This window comes from Rhinoderma darwinii, chromosome 2 (genome assembly GCF_050947455.1).
Source record: "Rhinoderma darwinii isolate aRhiDar2 chromosome 2, aRhiDar2.hap1, whole genome shotgun sequence".
Classification (NCBI taxonomy): domain Eukaryota; kingdom Metazoa; phylum Chordata; class Amphibia; order Anura; family Rhinodermatidae; genus Rhinoderma; species Rhinoderma darwinii.
Genome location: NC_134688.1, coordinates 170,980,485 through 170,998,650, shown reverse-complemented (window position 1 = coordinate 170,998,650; position 18,166 = coordinate 170,980,485). Strand labels below are relative to the sequence as shown.

The 18,166-nt window shown below is 39.2% G+C and overlaps 1 protein-coding gene across 1 annotated transcript in view; it reads left to right on the top strand.

Moving 5' to 3' along the window:
- The window catches only part of EFNB2 (ephrin B2), a 41,111-nt gene that overhangs the window by 18,049 nt on the left and 4,896 nt on the right, over positions 1 to 18,166 (top strand). The window contains exons 2-4 of the mRNA XM_075852481.1: positions 2,672 to 2,952; positions 15,553 to 15,645; positions 17,454 to 17,561. Coding sequence (XP_075708596.1) covers positions 2,672 to 2,952; positions 15,553 to 15,645; positions 17,454 to 17,561 — 482 coding nt within the window. The remainder of the gene's footprint in view (positions 1 to 2,671; positions 2,953 to 15,552; positions 15,646 to 17,453; positions 17,562 to 18,166) is intronic.

Genomic DNA, 18,166 nt, shown 5'->3' with positions numbered 1-18,166 from the left:
CACCTTTGCCTCTTTCCTATTACATTATTGTGGAATGCTTGTACAGCACTCGTATGCTTTACATTCTGTGTATTGCATATTCTCTGTGTTTTTTCATTTTGCCACAATAGATTTGTATAGACTCGCTTGATTTATTTTTTTTTTAATAGGTAAATCTCCCAGACTATATTAGAAGTGATTTTACAGTTAATTGCTGCCACTCGGCAGTTTCAGTGTAACCGTTTAATACAATCCACAGTAAATAGTTTTCATTATCTAAAACCTTATAGGAAGGAGCACATAAATCATCCGATGTATTTTAACAATTGCACCTTTACAATGCTTTACTTAAAAGGACACAAAACCTAAAACCTTCTCGAAATTTGCTGTATAATCGAATACAATCCGTTGTTCTCTGTGATCAGCCATTTTAGCCTAGGATCACACTGGTCATGGAACTCTTTAATGGGATAATGTATAGGAAGTTTAGAAGAGGTCAGGCCCATGATCACTCCTTTGTTAGCCAACATCTCCATTTATCTACATATGAGTCATATGAACAGTTTGTATAAGGTTTGTACATGTAGGTTTAGTGGCCCTTTAACACGGCATGATATTCTGAGTGACAGGGCTGCAGCATCATATTACTCCTAACACCAAGATAAGCGTTCTGCGAGCTGCTGTGTGATTGCCCATAATAGCTGCAGGGAAATAAGCAACGCTCTTCCTCGGCTTTGATTACACATAATGTTAACCAACAAAAGCCGTAACTCGAAAGTTACAAGATCAAATACGCCGGAGCCTGAAATTCAGTTGCTAGGCCAAACATGGTGCCTTTCAGCCGACATGTGAATTGATTTAGCAATTAATAAAACCGTACCTGGTGGCCTTCTCAAGCTTCACTATAGAGGAATTCCTGGTGAAATTCTTTGTTCTCAGCGTTTTATATTTTAATGAGCCTACGGGCTTAGCTGCGTACAAATGAGTAGGGATTTCTAAGTGTGGTGTTTAATGTTTCTGCTCCGCAAAGGATGTTGATTAGAAAGCTCTTGTTTCAATTTCCCACAGGCATTCTGCCGCAAGCAATACATGGACAGGCTAAGATACAAGTAAGGATGCTGTACTGTGGCAAACTGCATCCAAGTATTGGCTCACGTTTCATTTGGATGACTTTAACCGGCATACTGTGCAGCGTCAACATTGGGACTCAAGTAGAGTCAACGTGCGAACGCAAGAATCAAATCCATTAAAATCATTTTCGTATTTCTATTTGTATTATGCTGATGACGTTCAGTGAATTTCAGAATGATCAGGTCACATTGACTGGCCAGAAAGGCGTTCCTTGGGGGTTGTTGGGATATAGAAATTGTCAGGGTTTGTTTTTTTTGGATTGGTGTCGTGTACAGTTTTGCTGGTAATGGCAATCCATGCGTTAAGGAGATGATTCTACAGCTTTGAAATAGACACATGAATACTGAGAGTCATTCTCAGCTGGGGTAAAAATAAGTCCGTGAAGGTGGGAAATGCTTATTGCATGACTTGCTCTAAAAAAAAACTCACAACAACCTACATACATAACTGTAACTAACGTGTTTTTGCGGCCGCAATTCCCTCGAAAATCCACGGGAGAATTGCGGCCCTATTCATTTCTATGGGGCCATGCACACGACCGTAGTTTTTACGGTACGTGCATGGCCCAGGAGCCCGCACCGCAGAAAGAACGGACCTGTCTTATTACGGCCGTGTTCTTCGGTCTGGGCTCATTGAAAATAATGGCCGCGTCCATATGCATGTCCTGCGATTTGCGGGCAGCTCGCGGTTGACAGTCCGCAGCCGGCCGACCCGAAAATCACGGCCGTGCACACGGCTACGGTCGTGTACATGAGGCCTAAGTGTGTTTTCGTGACTGATAATATTTTGATAAGTATTAGGTCAAACTATTCCAATTAATATAAACTATAATTATTTTTAACTTTTTAGCAATATCCCATTAATTTATTAACGGGAACATAACTACAGGTGGTGCAGAGGAAGCAGTCGCACATGGGCCTTTGAGACTGAAACTGCCCAAAAAGTTGTTCTTCCCCATATGAGGAGACCAGTACTATAGAGGAAGTGTGATAGTTGGGGGTCCTGTAACAGATTTTGAATTGGTGCCCAGGAGCTATAAGTTACGGCTCTCTTCACTGTTCCATGTTGTGTTCGGGTCCTTTTACTCAGTTGGATATGGACCGTGTAAATGAGCGCCAATCAACGAGACCGCTCATTGATGGACGATTATTTGGTAATTCACAAGGAGCAATGATCAATTATATACGGGAACGATCAATCGTTACTACGATTGCTGGTCCCCATACATTTCCGTCATGTCGGCAGCACGTCTCCTGTTTATACAGGGTGATGTGCTGCCGACTAGCCATCATTTTAGTGGCTGCATAAACAAGCAGATGAACCGATAAACGTTTGTTTGCTCGATCATTGGAGCATGTAAAAGGCCTTTAATCTGTTTTTTTAAGAAAGCTGGCTGATATTGCCAACATTGGAAGTCTCACAGGCATCGACACCCAGCTTTCCCAGACCTTTGAAAAGAGGGGTGCATCAACTATGGGAACTTTTATAGGCTGTATATTTATTTCTGTTTCTTGTGTAACATACTTTTATCTAACTTTCACTTTTTTTTTTTTTTTAACAGATTCCTCCCTGGCCAAGGGCTGATATTGTATCCACAAATAGGAGATAAACTGGACATTATTTGCCCCAAAGTGGACTCTAAATCTACTGCCCAATACGAGTATTACAAAGTCTACCTAGTGGATAAGGAGCAAGCAGATAGCTGCATTATAAAAGACAAAACACCTTTGCTAAACTGCGCAAAACCAGACCAGGATGTGAAATTTACCATCAAATTTCAAGAGTTCAGCCCAAATCTCTGGGGACTGGAATTCCAGAGGAACAGGGACTACTACATCATATGTACGTATTCTGTGCCGCAGTTTATTTATTTGTCATATCAAGTTTAATTTTATGAAAAAAATGCTACGTGCAGATTGAAACATATCTTTTACTGCTGGTAACTTGATCAGCGACAGGGTAAGAATATATCAGCATAATCCCCTTTCTAGAAATCAAGAGTGGTTTCATATTGAAAATAGATTATCATTTAGGTCCCATGGCAAAGGCAGGGAATAAAAGCTACTGGATCTGTTCTGTAAGAGCGGGGGCATCAGCATTTCCTCCAGGAGCTTGAAGTAGAGTAGAAATGAATAGCATCTAATGCCATGAAATATACATTATGTCCCCTGCTTTTTAGCTGCATTAAATGGGTTTGCAGGCCGAGAGCTGATCAAAGCCTGCAAAGCAAGAAACACACTTTCATTACCTCAGCCCTCAAAGCCCAGTCACTAACCTTTTAGAAAGTACTGCCCAGACTATCATGAAATATAATCATTTTTCGGCTTCCTAACATCTTTTATGACCTGTGAAGTGGGTAAAGAAGTGCCTCGGGAAACATTCGCCTGAAAACCTCCAGCTTGCATGCGGACCTCATTAGTTCAGCTTACAGTCAGACGATCATTTATTCTGACATGCACAAACTCAAATATGTAGGGTTCCCTAAATGTTTTGTCCTTTCATTTTTTTTTTTTTTTCGTTTTCTTCCCCCCAATTTCTACTAACCTTAATTAATTGGCCTCATGCTTCAATGCAAACTATCACATTCCCGAACCAGTTACATGAGATGGTGAAGTGGAATGCGGTCAGCATAGATCCTTTTTTTTTTGTCTTGTAAGGTTTCTAGATCTACAATTATTTGTGTGGCAGGTTTATCTGATTGTGAGTGGGCCTGGTAGTAATGAAGGCCTACAAATTCACCCAAATAAACAGCAGGCCAAAGTGATCTACAGCTCCAAAGGCATCTTTAATCCTTAACAGCTTAAAGGGAAGGTGTCGCTAGAATTTTTTTTTTTTTAGTTAAACAATTATTATTTAAGTGATTACACATTGTTTTAATTTTTTTTATTTTTTCACAAGTCAGGAAATATTATAAATTAGATTCTAATTTATAATATTTCCATGTGCTGGCCACTAGAGGGAGCAGTACCCAAAATTGCAGCATGGTCAATGCGGTAAAGCAACCTCATTGCTTTATGCTGCAAATTTCGGGTAGACACACTCGCTCTAGTGTCCTCACACAATCCCCCCTCCCTTATTCCGGCTAGTGCCAGGAGAAGGAGGGGTTTGAATCTTCAAACCTCCTACACTGTGTGCCGCAATTTTCTGAGCACAGTGTAGGAGGATTAGATACAGGACTCAGCAGACAGTATCACACGAACATACACGAACATAATACACACATCACATACAGAAACATAAATTATGCCTTACGCATTCACTTGCTTGAACATATGGCCGGAAGCTGGGGCCGGAAGTCGTCATCTTACTGTCCGGCAGCGGTTTCCGGTCCACATGAAAATGGTGCCGGATTTCACTCTGCGAACGAGCTTCGTTTTGGTGTGTGTGTCAGCGGCGCATGCGCCATACCCACACAGACGGCGTACGCTTCTGAGAATGGAACGGCTCCCGTTCGCATTCTCTATGGGGTTGTATGTGCCGTATTCCATCTCTGTATGTGTCGTTAGTCGACACATACAGAGGTGAAAAAAAAAATGGCAGCCCCCATAGAGAAGTAAACGTAAGAACAAAGTAAAAAGTAGAACACGAGAACACAAATAAATCAAATTTATGTTAATATCATATTAAAAGAAATATGATAAAAAAAAAAATAATTCATGACACCTTCCCTTTAAGCAATATCATCACACTGATACGTTGGTGTTGCCAATCCCAGTTAAGGTGCCCATGCACATTATTTCGGCTAAGCCCGGCATCTAACTAATGTGTGTAGGGGTGCTCCAGCTCTCCCCCGACTTCAAGTGTCCGGTCAAAGAAGGATTCTGCATGTTCCTTTGTTCTCACTGGAGATAAGCCTCCGCCAAAGGTGTCTGGTAGTGGATTATTCCCCCCTCCCCATTAAGGGTCAAACAGCGCCAAAAAACTGCTAAAATCAACCCCATTGATTATAATGGAAGGCATCTTCCTTTTTTTTCCAGGGTGGTTTTTGACCCCTCACGGAAAAAAAAAAAGTGGCATGTCATTTCTTGCCGCGGTTTCCACCTTTGACCTACCATTGAAATCAATGCGAGGCAGAAAAAACATGCAGCGCTAGTTTCTGAGCGTTTTTCACTGCGTTTTTTGCTCGCAATACTTTCATTAGCTTCAATGGCCGCAGGTAAAAAAAAAAAATGTGGGAAAAATAAGTTCAGGCAGTTCAAAATCTGCCTCAAAATTCCTAGAGGAATTCAGAGGCAGATTTTTTCTGCCTGCTAAAAACTGAACATGGCGTTCGGGTCCCATGGCACCCCTCAGGCTTCTCTTATAGTTCAGTCTTTGAAAAATCAACACACACTTGAAGGTGTTACAGTAATATAATCAATAATATCTGAGCATTATGAACGCACCTAGATGATCGTAGACAAGGAACGTTTACATGGACTGCCATTATGAATGTCTCGTAATCTCGCCTAGACTGCATTGTCATTTTCAGGCCAGTTCTCATAGTTTCCATTTGCAGCTAGAGATCTCCAAAACACAATGTCTTAAGTGCAGACACAGAATGGAAGCTGCTCCCTGGTGAAAATGATCACTCCTGAGCGAGAAAGCCGCTCTTATACAGCACACAATTGTACCCATTCTTTTTAGAGTTTCTTAGAAAAATGACATATAATTTGCCGTCATTGATAGCTCAAGTTGAAAATTCACTGTGAACATTTGTAATGTTGGTAATCAAGATGTGAAAGGGAAACATGAAACATTCAACGCTAAAAAAAAAAAAAAGCTTCTTTGTACCAGGCTTTCAATTTTGCAACATTCCACTTTACAGCAGTAGGAGCAGCCATTTTGTTGCCTGTTTTGTTTTTTTTTTAGTCTTGAGTTCAGTAGTGGCTTCATTTTCCTTGAATGGCTCTTCCTGGAGATGGAACCATTGTGTGTTCTTCTGTAACCCACGTTCTCCAGTTCTTTGATGTTTAAGCGGGAGGTACATTTATTTATTAGTCCAAGCATGTAGAAAATTGCTCTAGATTGTCTATTGTACGGAGCAGATCTCCACTAAGAAATAAGGTTCACCGAGAGGACAAAGTCTAACCATTCTGTTTATTGGGTTACCAATAGGCTGCACTCCATCAAAGTAAACGGCGTCATGTCCATCTGAGCTAAAATACAATGAGAGTGGAGAGTTTTCTAATCTGTAGTGTTATATTCCAAACTGTCAGTTGGCATTAACTCAGTCAGTGGTAAAATCTCGCCACCAAGAGCTGAACTCTGCCTCAAAATGATGTTTTCCACTTCAGTGCCACTTGTAACGCAATTACTGGGTCATTAATATCATTGCGTGCAATTAGTGCCAGTAGAGCAAGCGTGTGCATCGTCCCCGTACCATGACCCTTTGTTGGCCAGGGAATTCAGCTGATCAGCTCAAACTGACTTGTTGAGAGCTTGTTTTTATTGGTATGTGGTATAATTACAGTAATGGCAGTGCTGTGGAAACTACTGAGGCATGGGATGGGTTAAGTCACCTATGCTGTAGCGTTACAATCATTGTCACCATATTGTCTGTCACATTACCTCAGTTTCTTCACACCTTTTGTGCCTACCAGTTGTTGTACACAGTCCCCTAGTTGTTTCCACTTTTGCCTATTACTGTCAATTGCTTTTTTTATTGTTAGTGCCATCATTTTAATGCCGGCCCTCCAGTCTTACGTTAGAAAGGCCAAAACATTAAAATCAATATAAATTTTAATACAGTTTATCCTGTATTGCTGCAAATGCCCTTCGGAGTCAATCAGGTTGAAGTCAGATAGAAAATTAGCTTGTGGTTGGGTAATAAAAATAATATTTCAACACTAATTCACCTGCGACCTGAGGCCTTCTTAGAAAGTTTGTTTTGGTTTAATGGCTCGTTCGTTTTTATGGAATATACTGCACAATGCATACATATGGATATATATGTTAATTAAAATAAAAAATTATATAACTATGGCAATGGGACACTCCTCTTCAAGTCCCCAATCTCATTACTGCATACTATGTGCTAAAATAAAGAAAACGCCCCCCTGGTCTGCCATGAATGTAGACGTGGAGGGACAATTTATTACTGCCAGGACTATTTGATCTTCTTGAGAAATTGCAGGCGTATTGGGCTCTGGCCTGGGAAGGTACTTGTGTCCTTGTCACTCTCTTTCTTTTTCTTTGCTATCGGCAAGGATGGCAATGAACTGTGCTTTACAAAGACAGCTGTGGCCTGTGAAATCTGTGCTCATTAATTCAAGCCACTCAGGTTTTAAAGTGTTCCTAGTTCTATTGAAAGGCCAGTACATGAGACATAATTATAATGGTGCTCGTAGAAATGTTTATGATGGACAAAGGAGGAACTGAAAATTTGAATTTTCCTAAAAAAATTTATTTTGTCCTTGCAAAATGCCCTAGAACAGCTCAAATTACAACTAATGGGAGGAGGTATAAGGTTGCCGTAAGGAATATTCATAAGCTCCTGCTATGCATTTGTCTGTGCACAATTCTGTAAGGATAAAAACTTGATGCTTCAAATATTTTTCCGATGTCAAAACTATGTTCTTTACTGTTCATAAAAAAACAAAACAAAAAGAAATAAGTATCAAAGGAAGCTCTGTACAGACAGTCAGCAAGAATGCTGGGAGATTTCAGGTCTGCAGGCAGCAGAATTGTGAATGCAGCTCTGGTCTATTATACAGACTGTTAATCTAGTACAAGATAGGTAGCAACATTTATTTAGTCAGTTGATTGTAGGTTAATTCTATATGTAAAAATCAATGACTCTTTTTGTGAATTGCGTTGCAGACTGTCACTGCCGCAAATGATATAATTTCTTATAGTACCCCAACTTCACATATATATTCTATATGTCAGTGCATTGTGACTAGCCTAATGTCTATCCGCATTAGTGCGGTAATGCATTCCCCTTGCATGATTACTAATATGGGTTTTACTTTCATGATTCTGTAGTATTACATTTATTTCCCTAATTGAATTGGATTTCAGTGCACTTTGCTTTGAAAGGGAAATTTCTCTCAAGAAATTTCACAAGCTGTAATGTATTCTTGGCTGTTGGATTATGACCTACAGGTCTTTAATGTATATCCTCTCTATACAGTTCATATATACACCATTTTGCCTGTGGTTTTTTTCTATCCTTGAGGAGGGTGTTCATAGTCGGTATCTACTTGTCATATTGTATTAGGATTTCTTATTGTAGTCTAATAATGTAAGACATTTTTATTATAATTTTAGCTATATGGTTCATTTGCTTCCATAAGATATTGGATGCATGCGTCTAAAATGTGGAAGGCAGACTTGTTAATTATTATTTAGGGTGGGTTTTCCTCTACCGGACAACTATCCACCTCATAGCTTCCCTGCCTCTGATGCTGACCAATCACTGCGATCAGTTTGAGGGTAGTTCCTGCCCTGTTGGCTAACTACAACAAACTAGCATAGAGGAAGCCAACACAACAGTGGGCCATATCTCTGGAACAGGGGGGCTGAAAAAAAAAAAAAAAATGGCACTGGAATCAGGGAGGCAGCACTATTTAGGTCAGTTACCCAGTTCAACTTATTAGACCTAGTGACAGGTACTCTTTAAGGCCATACTCCCATGGATATATAGATATACTTTTTGGGATTGCTTAAATTATATTGGTGCTGTAGTCCTAAATTGATCAAACTTTTTGAACACATGAATGCAACAATGGAATCATCGGTGCCAATGAACAAACAGGCTATATTTGCATATAACGAAATGCATCCTACACACAAAGGAGGCTTCCATTTTATGTACTATCCAAGCTATAGGCCCTATTTCGCAGAGTATGATTGGCTGCCCTGAAATGTCTAGGCCCAATGTATTATTACTGTACTTTACCTCTCTCTTTATGTCTGTACAGTAACACAAGCTGATGTATAGTTCTCACTGCCTGTGCTCTTACTGCTTTTACATTTCTGCTTTTTAGCATTACTTTGACCGCTATGACTTCTATGTCAGCTTTGACTAAGGCTCCTTAGAATAAGGGATCATGCTCTCTGTTTCTTTCCATATTATAGGATATTGCCATTAAAACACTATACGCCCTTTGTAAAGTCTGGCTTCCCGGGAACGAGTGCTTCTTGCTGCTGTATACATAAAAAGATATAAATATAGAGGCAAGGATTACTAGTGGATTATCAAATTGATGACACAGTGACGCTCCATTAACTCATGATGTTGACTGGTCACATACAGGATAATGAAATGGACGGGCTGCAGAGACAGTCCAGCAGAATGCACTATAAGGCAGGCAGACAAATGTAAAGAGCCAGAGCGTGCTTGCATGGTCCTGCCGCCAAAGGATTTTCTGTGATAAAAGAGCTGTGAGCTTGATAATCCTGTGAAGCGGACATTAGATCAAGTACAGCTCCGCAATAAGGATTGCTTCTTAATAATTCATCTCGCACTATGATTAAATTACCGCGTGGCGTGGCGTGAGCAGAATGTAGGAAAAAAAACGACATTATAGACAGTAATTAGGAAACAGATATTCTGTCTTCATCTATCTACGATGCAACGATCAACTGCAAAGGATGGCTTCTGGCTGTTATTACTGCTTTTTCTTTAGCCCATATCAGTGAAAATATACGTAGAAGCAAAAACCCAGCCAGCTCGGTGCTCTATGTGATTAGTGCAGTGTTACTGTCTTGATAGGCCAAAATCAGCCAAGATCTATGCAGCAGCTTAGTCTCCCGGGACGTAGGGTAATAACGATCAAATGAAGACATATTAAAATGTAATATTACTTCCCTTCCATGGGGACTGCATAAAAATCATAGCCAGAAACAGATTGTGCCTGCTGCTTCTGTTTTAGCTGCTGATTCAATAGCTTTTCAATTTGAGATACCATTTCTAACGCTAAATGGAACGGATATATAGACTGATACAGTAAATAGACAAACCAACATGAGCCATGTGTTCCAAACAGAATGCATATAAAGGGCTTGAAAAATAGCAGGATGGCATCCATTCATTTCTATGCCCTTCTCCAAATAGAAAATATAATGCTAGCAGCTCGGAGGCTACCACAGTGATCATGCTGATGTATGTGTAGACGGCAAAGTGATCAATGGGATGAACGCATTGTGTGGGGTCATATAATGCACTATGGACCTCCTGTATGAACCAGCCCAAAGTGAGAGTATATATGAATGTGTAAGTGTCTGAAATTGAGACAATTCCAAGTCTATATCGGTATCAACGTTACAATGTCCTCTGTTCTTGGTGAATAACCTCTGGAGAGTATCTTCTTGGAGTCATGATTGATTTTGATGTTTAATCAAGAAATTGTAGTTATTGTTGTGTCATGAGACAGGACATCTTGGTCCATAAGATCACTATACGTAGCAATAATGTAGAGTAATCTTGTCCTGGACAGTTAGCGCCACCATAATAAGAACCCTATACGTAGCGATAATGTAGAGCAATCTTGTCCTGGACAGTTAGCGCCACCATAATAAGATCCCTATACATAGCGATAATGTAGAGCAATCTTGTCCAGGACATTTAGCGCCACCGTAATAAGAACCCTATACGTAGCGATAATGTAGAGCAATCTTGTCCTGGACAGTTAGCGCCACCGTAATAAGATCCCTATACGTAGCGATAATGTAGAGCAATCTTGTCCAGGACATTTAGCGCCACCACCATAATAAGATCCATATACGTAACGATAATGTAGAGCCATCTTGTCCAGGACATTTAGCGCCACCATAATAAGATCCCTATACGTAGCGATAATGTAGAGCCATCTTGTCCAGGACATTTAGCGCCACCATAATATGTACGTGAGCTCCACAACTGACTGTTCTCTTGTTCTTATCCGTTACCTACCTATATCTTGCAGGGGACAAAAACAGTTCTTTAGTTTTGACATCAATCTTGATGGCCAAATGGGCAGCAAACTGTGAAGCCCTCACCTTCTGATTGGCAGCAGGGGGGCATGTATGACCAGTAGGCAAACTGCACCATATGTTAGCAAGAGCAACGCACCTGTTGTCCAGTCTTTGACTTGCTGAGCATCACACTGAGAAGGTGCCAGTTACTTCACTTCATGTAGACTTTCTAAAGAACATTACAATCTCGGCACAGAGGCTTAATGATAGGCAAATGTTCTCAACTGTAACGTATCACACGTCTATTTCATATTAACATCGTCATGTGGTCTTTAAAGAAAACCTAATGAGAACATTAGGCAGAATTACCTTTATTAAGAACACTGGGATTCATACTTGAGATCTAACATTTCTCATGTTAACATTCACACCATGCTTTATAAATTAAAAATTCAGTAGCACTTTGTTCTTAGGACAACAAAAGCCAAGAGCAAATGATAAAATAATTGGAGCAAATGCTCTTAAAGTAGGAACAGCTTTCAGCCTCGGGCATTAGAAATTGCACATTCCATTTTGCCTCAGCTCTTTAAGTTTTTGGCCATAGCATTTGTAAAAACAAAGGGTTTCGAATATTAATTCCCTTTTAAATGGCAGGAAATTAATGTTGTGATTTTATTACGGAGACAAAAACCCAATCCACTAAAACCATAGCACAAATTGGGCAAATTTCGTCTTAATGCGTTGTGTTATTAAAGCTTTTTTTTATTTTATTTATGAATGAAGGAAAAGCTATTGAGAGCGCTGTGAGATTTCCTTCATTGAAGAATTAATATGGTTGTTCTCAAGAACAATTTCAGTCTGACGTGCCTCATCACTGCGCCTCATCACTGCGCGAGCTGCTGGATCAACACAACTGACTAATTCATTTTAGCGTTAAATGAACTTTATGACCAGTTTTTAGCATTTAAAGAGGCTGTGTCACCACATTATAAGTGCCCTATCTCCTACATAATGTGACCGGCGCTGTAATGTAGATAACAACAGTGGTTTTTATTTTGAAAAACGATCTTTTTTTAGCAAGTTATGAGCTACTTTAGATTTATGCTAATGAGTTTCTCAATGGACAACTGGGCGTGTTTTTACTTTTTACCAACTGGGCGTTGTACCAATCAGTGACCACTCAGCATCATACACTTATCATTGTTCCAGCCCATTGTTACAGTGAAATTGTGCAGTGAAAGAAGTGTATGACACTGATTAGTCACTGATTGGTCGGCCTCATACACTCCTCTGTATAACGCCCAGTTGGTAAAAAGTAAAAACACGCCCAGTTGTCCATTGAGAAACTCATTAGCATAAATCTAAACTAGCTCATAACTTGCTAAAAAATTATCGTTTTTCAAAATAAAAACCACTGCTGTTCTCTACATTACAGCGCCAATCAGATTATGTAGGAGATATGGCACTTATAATCTGGTGACAGAGCCTCTTTAACTAACATCTAAATTGAAAACAAAATCCATTAAATGTGCAGCAGTAGATGATTTCTGAAGGATTCAAAACACTGAAATTTTTTTTGTCTAATTTATACTCAAAATTTACAACTGACCGGCTTGAGAACTTTTCCTTAATGGAAGGCTACCAGCTGACTCTCAACTACTACTTGTTTCTAAACCTGGTGTTAGATTCTCAATATTTTCATTTGGGTCTATTAGTATAGTATTCATTATATGTGCTCTGGCAGGGGCATGTTTGTCGACTATTAGTTGACTGTTTCCAATAACAACCAGTAGATTTGTGAATGCCACTCTGGACTAGAATAAAGGCTGTAGCTCAGGGCTAGTAGATGATAAATAACGTGTGTGTGTGTGTGTGTGTGTGTGTGTGTGTGTGTGTGTGTATATATATATATATATATATATATATATATATATATATATATATATATTAATTATGTTCAAATGTTGACAAGCACTTTAAACACCAGTATGAATCAAGACTTAATTTTAGACCTTGGGGCAAGTACCAACCTTCCATCTTCAGACTGATTTAGGGAACCAAATTATTTAAAAAACAAAGTAACATTTTGGTGAATGAAATCCAAATGAAATGCAATGTTTTCATAGCGCCTCAGGCAAAGCTAATCCTGTTGACATTTTCCAGAGTGACTTTTGATACTACTTTTTTTTTTAACATTATAATGTCTGAAATGTAAATATGGTCGCCTGATAGCTGCTCTCTCGGTGGTTTCTATGGTGATTTTACTATTGGATTTAAAGGGTTTTGCTTTAAATGTTATTGTCATCTGCTTTGAATACAAAATGGCCACAGAGAATACCCCTTCAATATCAGAAAGGCCTTCCAGTCATTTCATGTGTTTGCTTAATAAAAAGCCTTTATTGTGCTTTGAATAGGAAGCAAAGGAATTCATCCAAATTGCTGGTGTTCTGAATTTCCCTATAGAGGTTGTTACAAGTAGTCAGTTTTAATTAAGGATGTAATGTGGCTTCGGCCTTTTGCTATGCTACCAGATAACGCTTCATTTTGAAGATGAGCTTTGCTGCGCCCAGAGCTATTTTCGGAACCTCCAAGAGATCACGCAAAAAGACTGCGACATGCAAAATTCGTTGACACAAAGGCCTTCATGAAATGCAGCATTATAAGAAAAAATAATAATAGTAATATTGAAATAGTATGCACTAATATTAAGGATGAAACCGCTTCGTGTGAACTGTGTTTTATAGTTCCGAAGCAGAATCCTGTTCAATAGAGAAATGCTTGCTTGAGTCAGATTTATGTTGGCATTCTATTACACGAGTCTCCTAGCTTGAATTAGATCCTGACGCTTCTATAATCAACTATGCTATAGGTGGGTTCCATTGTGTTACAAAATGTTGGGTTATATTAACTCCTCCTGTGCCGCACACTTGCTGGCCAGTCACATTCTTCAAATATAATCTGCGATTGACAGCCCAACAGAAGATGCAGGGCTCTTTTCTATAGTAAATACATTTTGTGGCTGACAAAGGACAGGGCACCCTGCCGGTTCCATTACAATTAAAAAAATAATGCTTCAGCATAGCTCCAGCTCAGCTTTTAGTCTCTCCGCACCGATTTCTCCTCTTGTCTGGTTTGCCGGTACATCGGCAAATAGGTTGTAAAAAAACACTTTTATCAAAGACACATTTGATTTATGTCTAGGGCTGCTGCTTGCTATTGATTTTTGTTTCCGCTAAAAAAAAAAACTATGTCTCCATTATTTTGTGAGCCTTGTGTTCTAGTGTCACGCTGTCAGATGTACTCGTAGATTAGATTACTATCGCTTTTTTTCCCCCTTTCTCTAAAGAAGGACTTGGAATAAGAATACGTTTGATGAGATGGTTTTAGAGGGAGACATCACATGGGTGCATTGGAATGCCTGTGTATTAATGAAAGAAAGCCAAGTTTTAGTAGACTTGTTTATTGTACATGTAAACCTAAGTACACATATAGACTAGTTAAATCGTGCCTATTGTGAGAGGCACCGTCGTGGGTACAATAGATGGATGGGTGGTACAAGCATGGTGTACTTATACAATGGAGTGTCTCGACAATTAGTGGAAGCGTCTTCCTTTAGAACCAAGGTATTGAATGAAAAATACAAAGTACAGTTCTATTCTCAAGTTGATCTGAAGTGGATAATGTAGTTATCAGATATAGACTGGGGGTGATGACAAGGGTATAAAATAGAAGGCCGGTGATGCCCAATGGTGGCCACAATCATTCGATATTTATTGTCAGATGCAGGAAATTATCGTGGGACCCGCTTATAGTCTAATGTCAATGGCCCCCTTGAACCTTAAATAATAATTTCCCTAATTGTACATGTCGTGTTGGTATTCTAATCCAGTGACAATCTAATGTCTATGGGGATTTTTGAATGGTCCTTATACAAGATGTATGGGGGAAACGAGGATTAAGTTTGATTTCAGTCTGTCCAATGTTACTGTTTCCATCAAGACCCGCTTGTTTATCGCCCTCCCTATATTTAAATTACAAACCTAACATACTTGTTTATGAACGATATGGGACTCATAATGTTGGGTATCACATGTCTATGGCCAGCTTTACCTTATTGAAAAAGTTGAATTTGACAACATTTTTTAGTTTGCTAGAAGCCCTTTGATGTATAATTTACGCCCTTCTGGCCTTAAGTACAGGACCGATTGTGTTAATCAAACTCCGATATCCTATATGTTTATCATATGATGAAATGTTCTGTGATTGGTTTGACAGGTACCAGCTAACTATTCTTAATGACAACAATTAACTGATACATTACACCAGCTATGTAATTTCCTGATCTTATTTATACAACATAATAAATGGCACAAAAAACTTTAAATCAGCAAATCCAGGTGGGAGCCTTCATAGCCCCCAGATTAGAATTGACAGTGTTTTGTGACTGTGCTCCAATGGTCATTAGTTAACAGTGGACTGTAGACAACTAACAGACTGTGCATCGGTGTAATGTATACAATACAGAATATGTTTTAACCATTTTTATACATGTTTGCTCTACAGCTACATCGAATGGCTCTTTAGAGGGTGTGGATAACCAGCAAGGAGGCGTATGTGTAACTAAAGCCATGAAGATCCTTATGAAAGTTGGGCAAGGTGAGAAACTTTTTGTTATGGCAAACTTTTGCTTGAAGTCTTTCATTCTATTGCGGGCTCTGGTCCGTGGATCTTGTTCCTCCATAAACGTAGGCTACTTTTTTGTTTAGAAACTTGAATGCTCAAGAAATACGAATGTCATAGACAGTTGGCCATAGACATAAAAATGAACATAAACATCGAATACTACAGGAATCTACTCCATTACTACCATTTCTACCATACTTCTCTGGCTTCCATCTAAATTATTCATATGTACAAAGCGCTGTCATGTTTCCAACCGCACCATAGGTTGGGGACATTCAGCTTTGGTTCTATGAAGCCTTCCCATAAGTCCAGGCTCCGCAATATTTTCTTATTAGGTGAATATGGCAACTTGTTAACTTCTTCAGATAGGATAATGATGACCTCACGGAACCGTCCTACAACTTTACTTAAAGAGAACCTTTCACCTCCCAGCTGAGTGCAGCATGTAATGGGCCGGGCTGCACAAACCCTGGGGCACTTTACACTTTTTTTCTACCTCCCTCCGTTATTTAGATATCAGTGCCGTTATATTTGGTGCCCGATATTTAAATCTGAACAGTCATCGGGGTGTGTCCTGTCAAGGGGGCGTGTTACTATGGCTGTGACACTGTCCAATCAGATATGGACAGTGCCACAGAATGAGAAAGTGTGCGATTGCAGTCTTTTCATCTGAACAGCCAAGGGGGTGTGTCACTGCTCCCCATCTCTTAGACTGTCCGTAGAAGTGACACGCCCCCCTTGCCAGTTCGTCAGACAAAGTACAAGACTGATCCCTCACAAGAGCTGAATAGACGAGAGCTTGCATGCGCACTCTCCTCTCCATAGCCCTGTCCGTAGCAGTGACACGCCCCCTTGCCTGTTCGGATGAAAAGACTGCAATCGCACACTCTCTCATTCTGTGGCACTGTCCATATCTGATTGGACAGTGTCACAGCCATAGTAACACGCCCCCTTTACAGTACACGCCCCATTGACTGTTCAGGGGGTTATTTAAATATCGGGCGCCAAATATAACGTCACCGATATCTAAATAACAGGGAGGTAGAAAAAAGTGTAAAGTGCCCCAGGGTTTGTGCAGCCCGGCCCATTACATGCTGCACATGTATGGGGAGGTGAAAGGTTCTCTAAGTCTGGTTTCTCAGGCTGTGTATAAGACATTATAAAATAACATTAGAACATTTTGTGACAAAGTAACATTTAAACTGAAAATGTATCTTCTCCTAGGCACAAAAGTAGGCAGTCCGCACAGCTGACAGTGCTATTTACAGAGGGCCCTAACCTCTTCTTCATGGTCCTCCATCATATAGATGTAGACTTGAAATACAGGACATTGTAATATTAAAACCACTACTCAGGCATGAGATAGAAAATAGATGAATATTAATAATACTTATTTGCCCTTTGCTTACAGTAAATATTATTTATCATATAATCTATATAGGTTTCTTTGTGCCTTCACATATAGATAACCGATGATGTGTCAAGAATGAATAATATTTCTAATTAGAACTTGGTTTAGTAGTCAATCAACTCTCTCTGGTAAATTGAAATGTCATTTGCCGAGCTTTGCTTGCCAACTGTGAGAATCCCTATAGTTTCTGCAGATGGCCTTACAATCTCAGCGGCTGAAATAACTTACATTGCATGATTTCTTAAAGGGAACATTTTAGTATTATCTAAGTGCTTATTTCTCCCGTTTCTTTGTGTTCTTTCTTAGTTCCTTTACTTGCCTTGTTATGTGTTCTGCTTTCTAGTTTACTAAAACTATACATTTTTTTTAGATCCTGACTCTCCAGGTCTCAATCAGGTCTCGTCTAGACGTCCAGATGAAGAGTCGGGCTCAAATCGGAAGAGTTCAACCACTAGTCCATTTGTCAATAGCCCAGCAAGTAAGTATCAGTAATTTTACATTCAATAATGGTTTTATGTTGCGTCCATATCTATCCTATCTATCTATCTATCTATCTATCTATCTATCTATCTATCTATCTATCTATCTATCTATCTATCTATCTATCTATCTATCTATCTATCTATCTATCTATCTATCTATCTATCTATCTATCTATCTCATATCTATCTGTCTATCTCATATCTATCTATCTATCTCATATCTATCTATCTATCTCATATCTATCTATCTCATATCTATCTATCTATCTCATATCTATCTATCTATCTCATATCTATCTATCTATCTCATATCTATCTATCTATCTCATATCTATCTATCTCATATCTATCTATCTATCTATCTATCTATCTATCTATCTATCTATCTATCTATCTATCTATCTATCTATCTATCTATCTATCTATCTATCTATCTATCTATCTATCTATCTATCTATCTATCTATCTATCATCTATCTATCATCTATCTATCATCTATCTATCATCTATCTATCTTCTATCTATCTTCTATCTATCTATCATCTATCTATCTATCATCTATCTATCTATCATCTATCTATCTATCATCTATCTATCTATC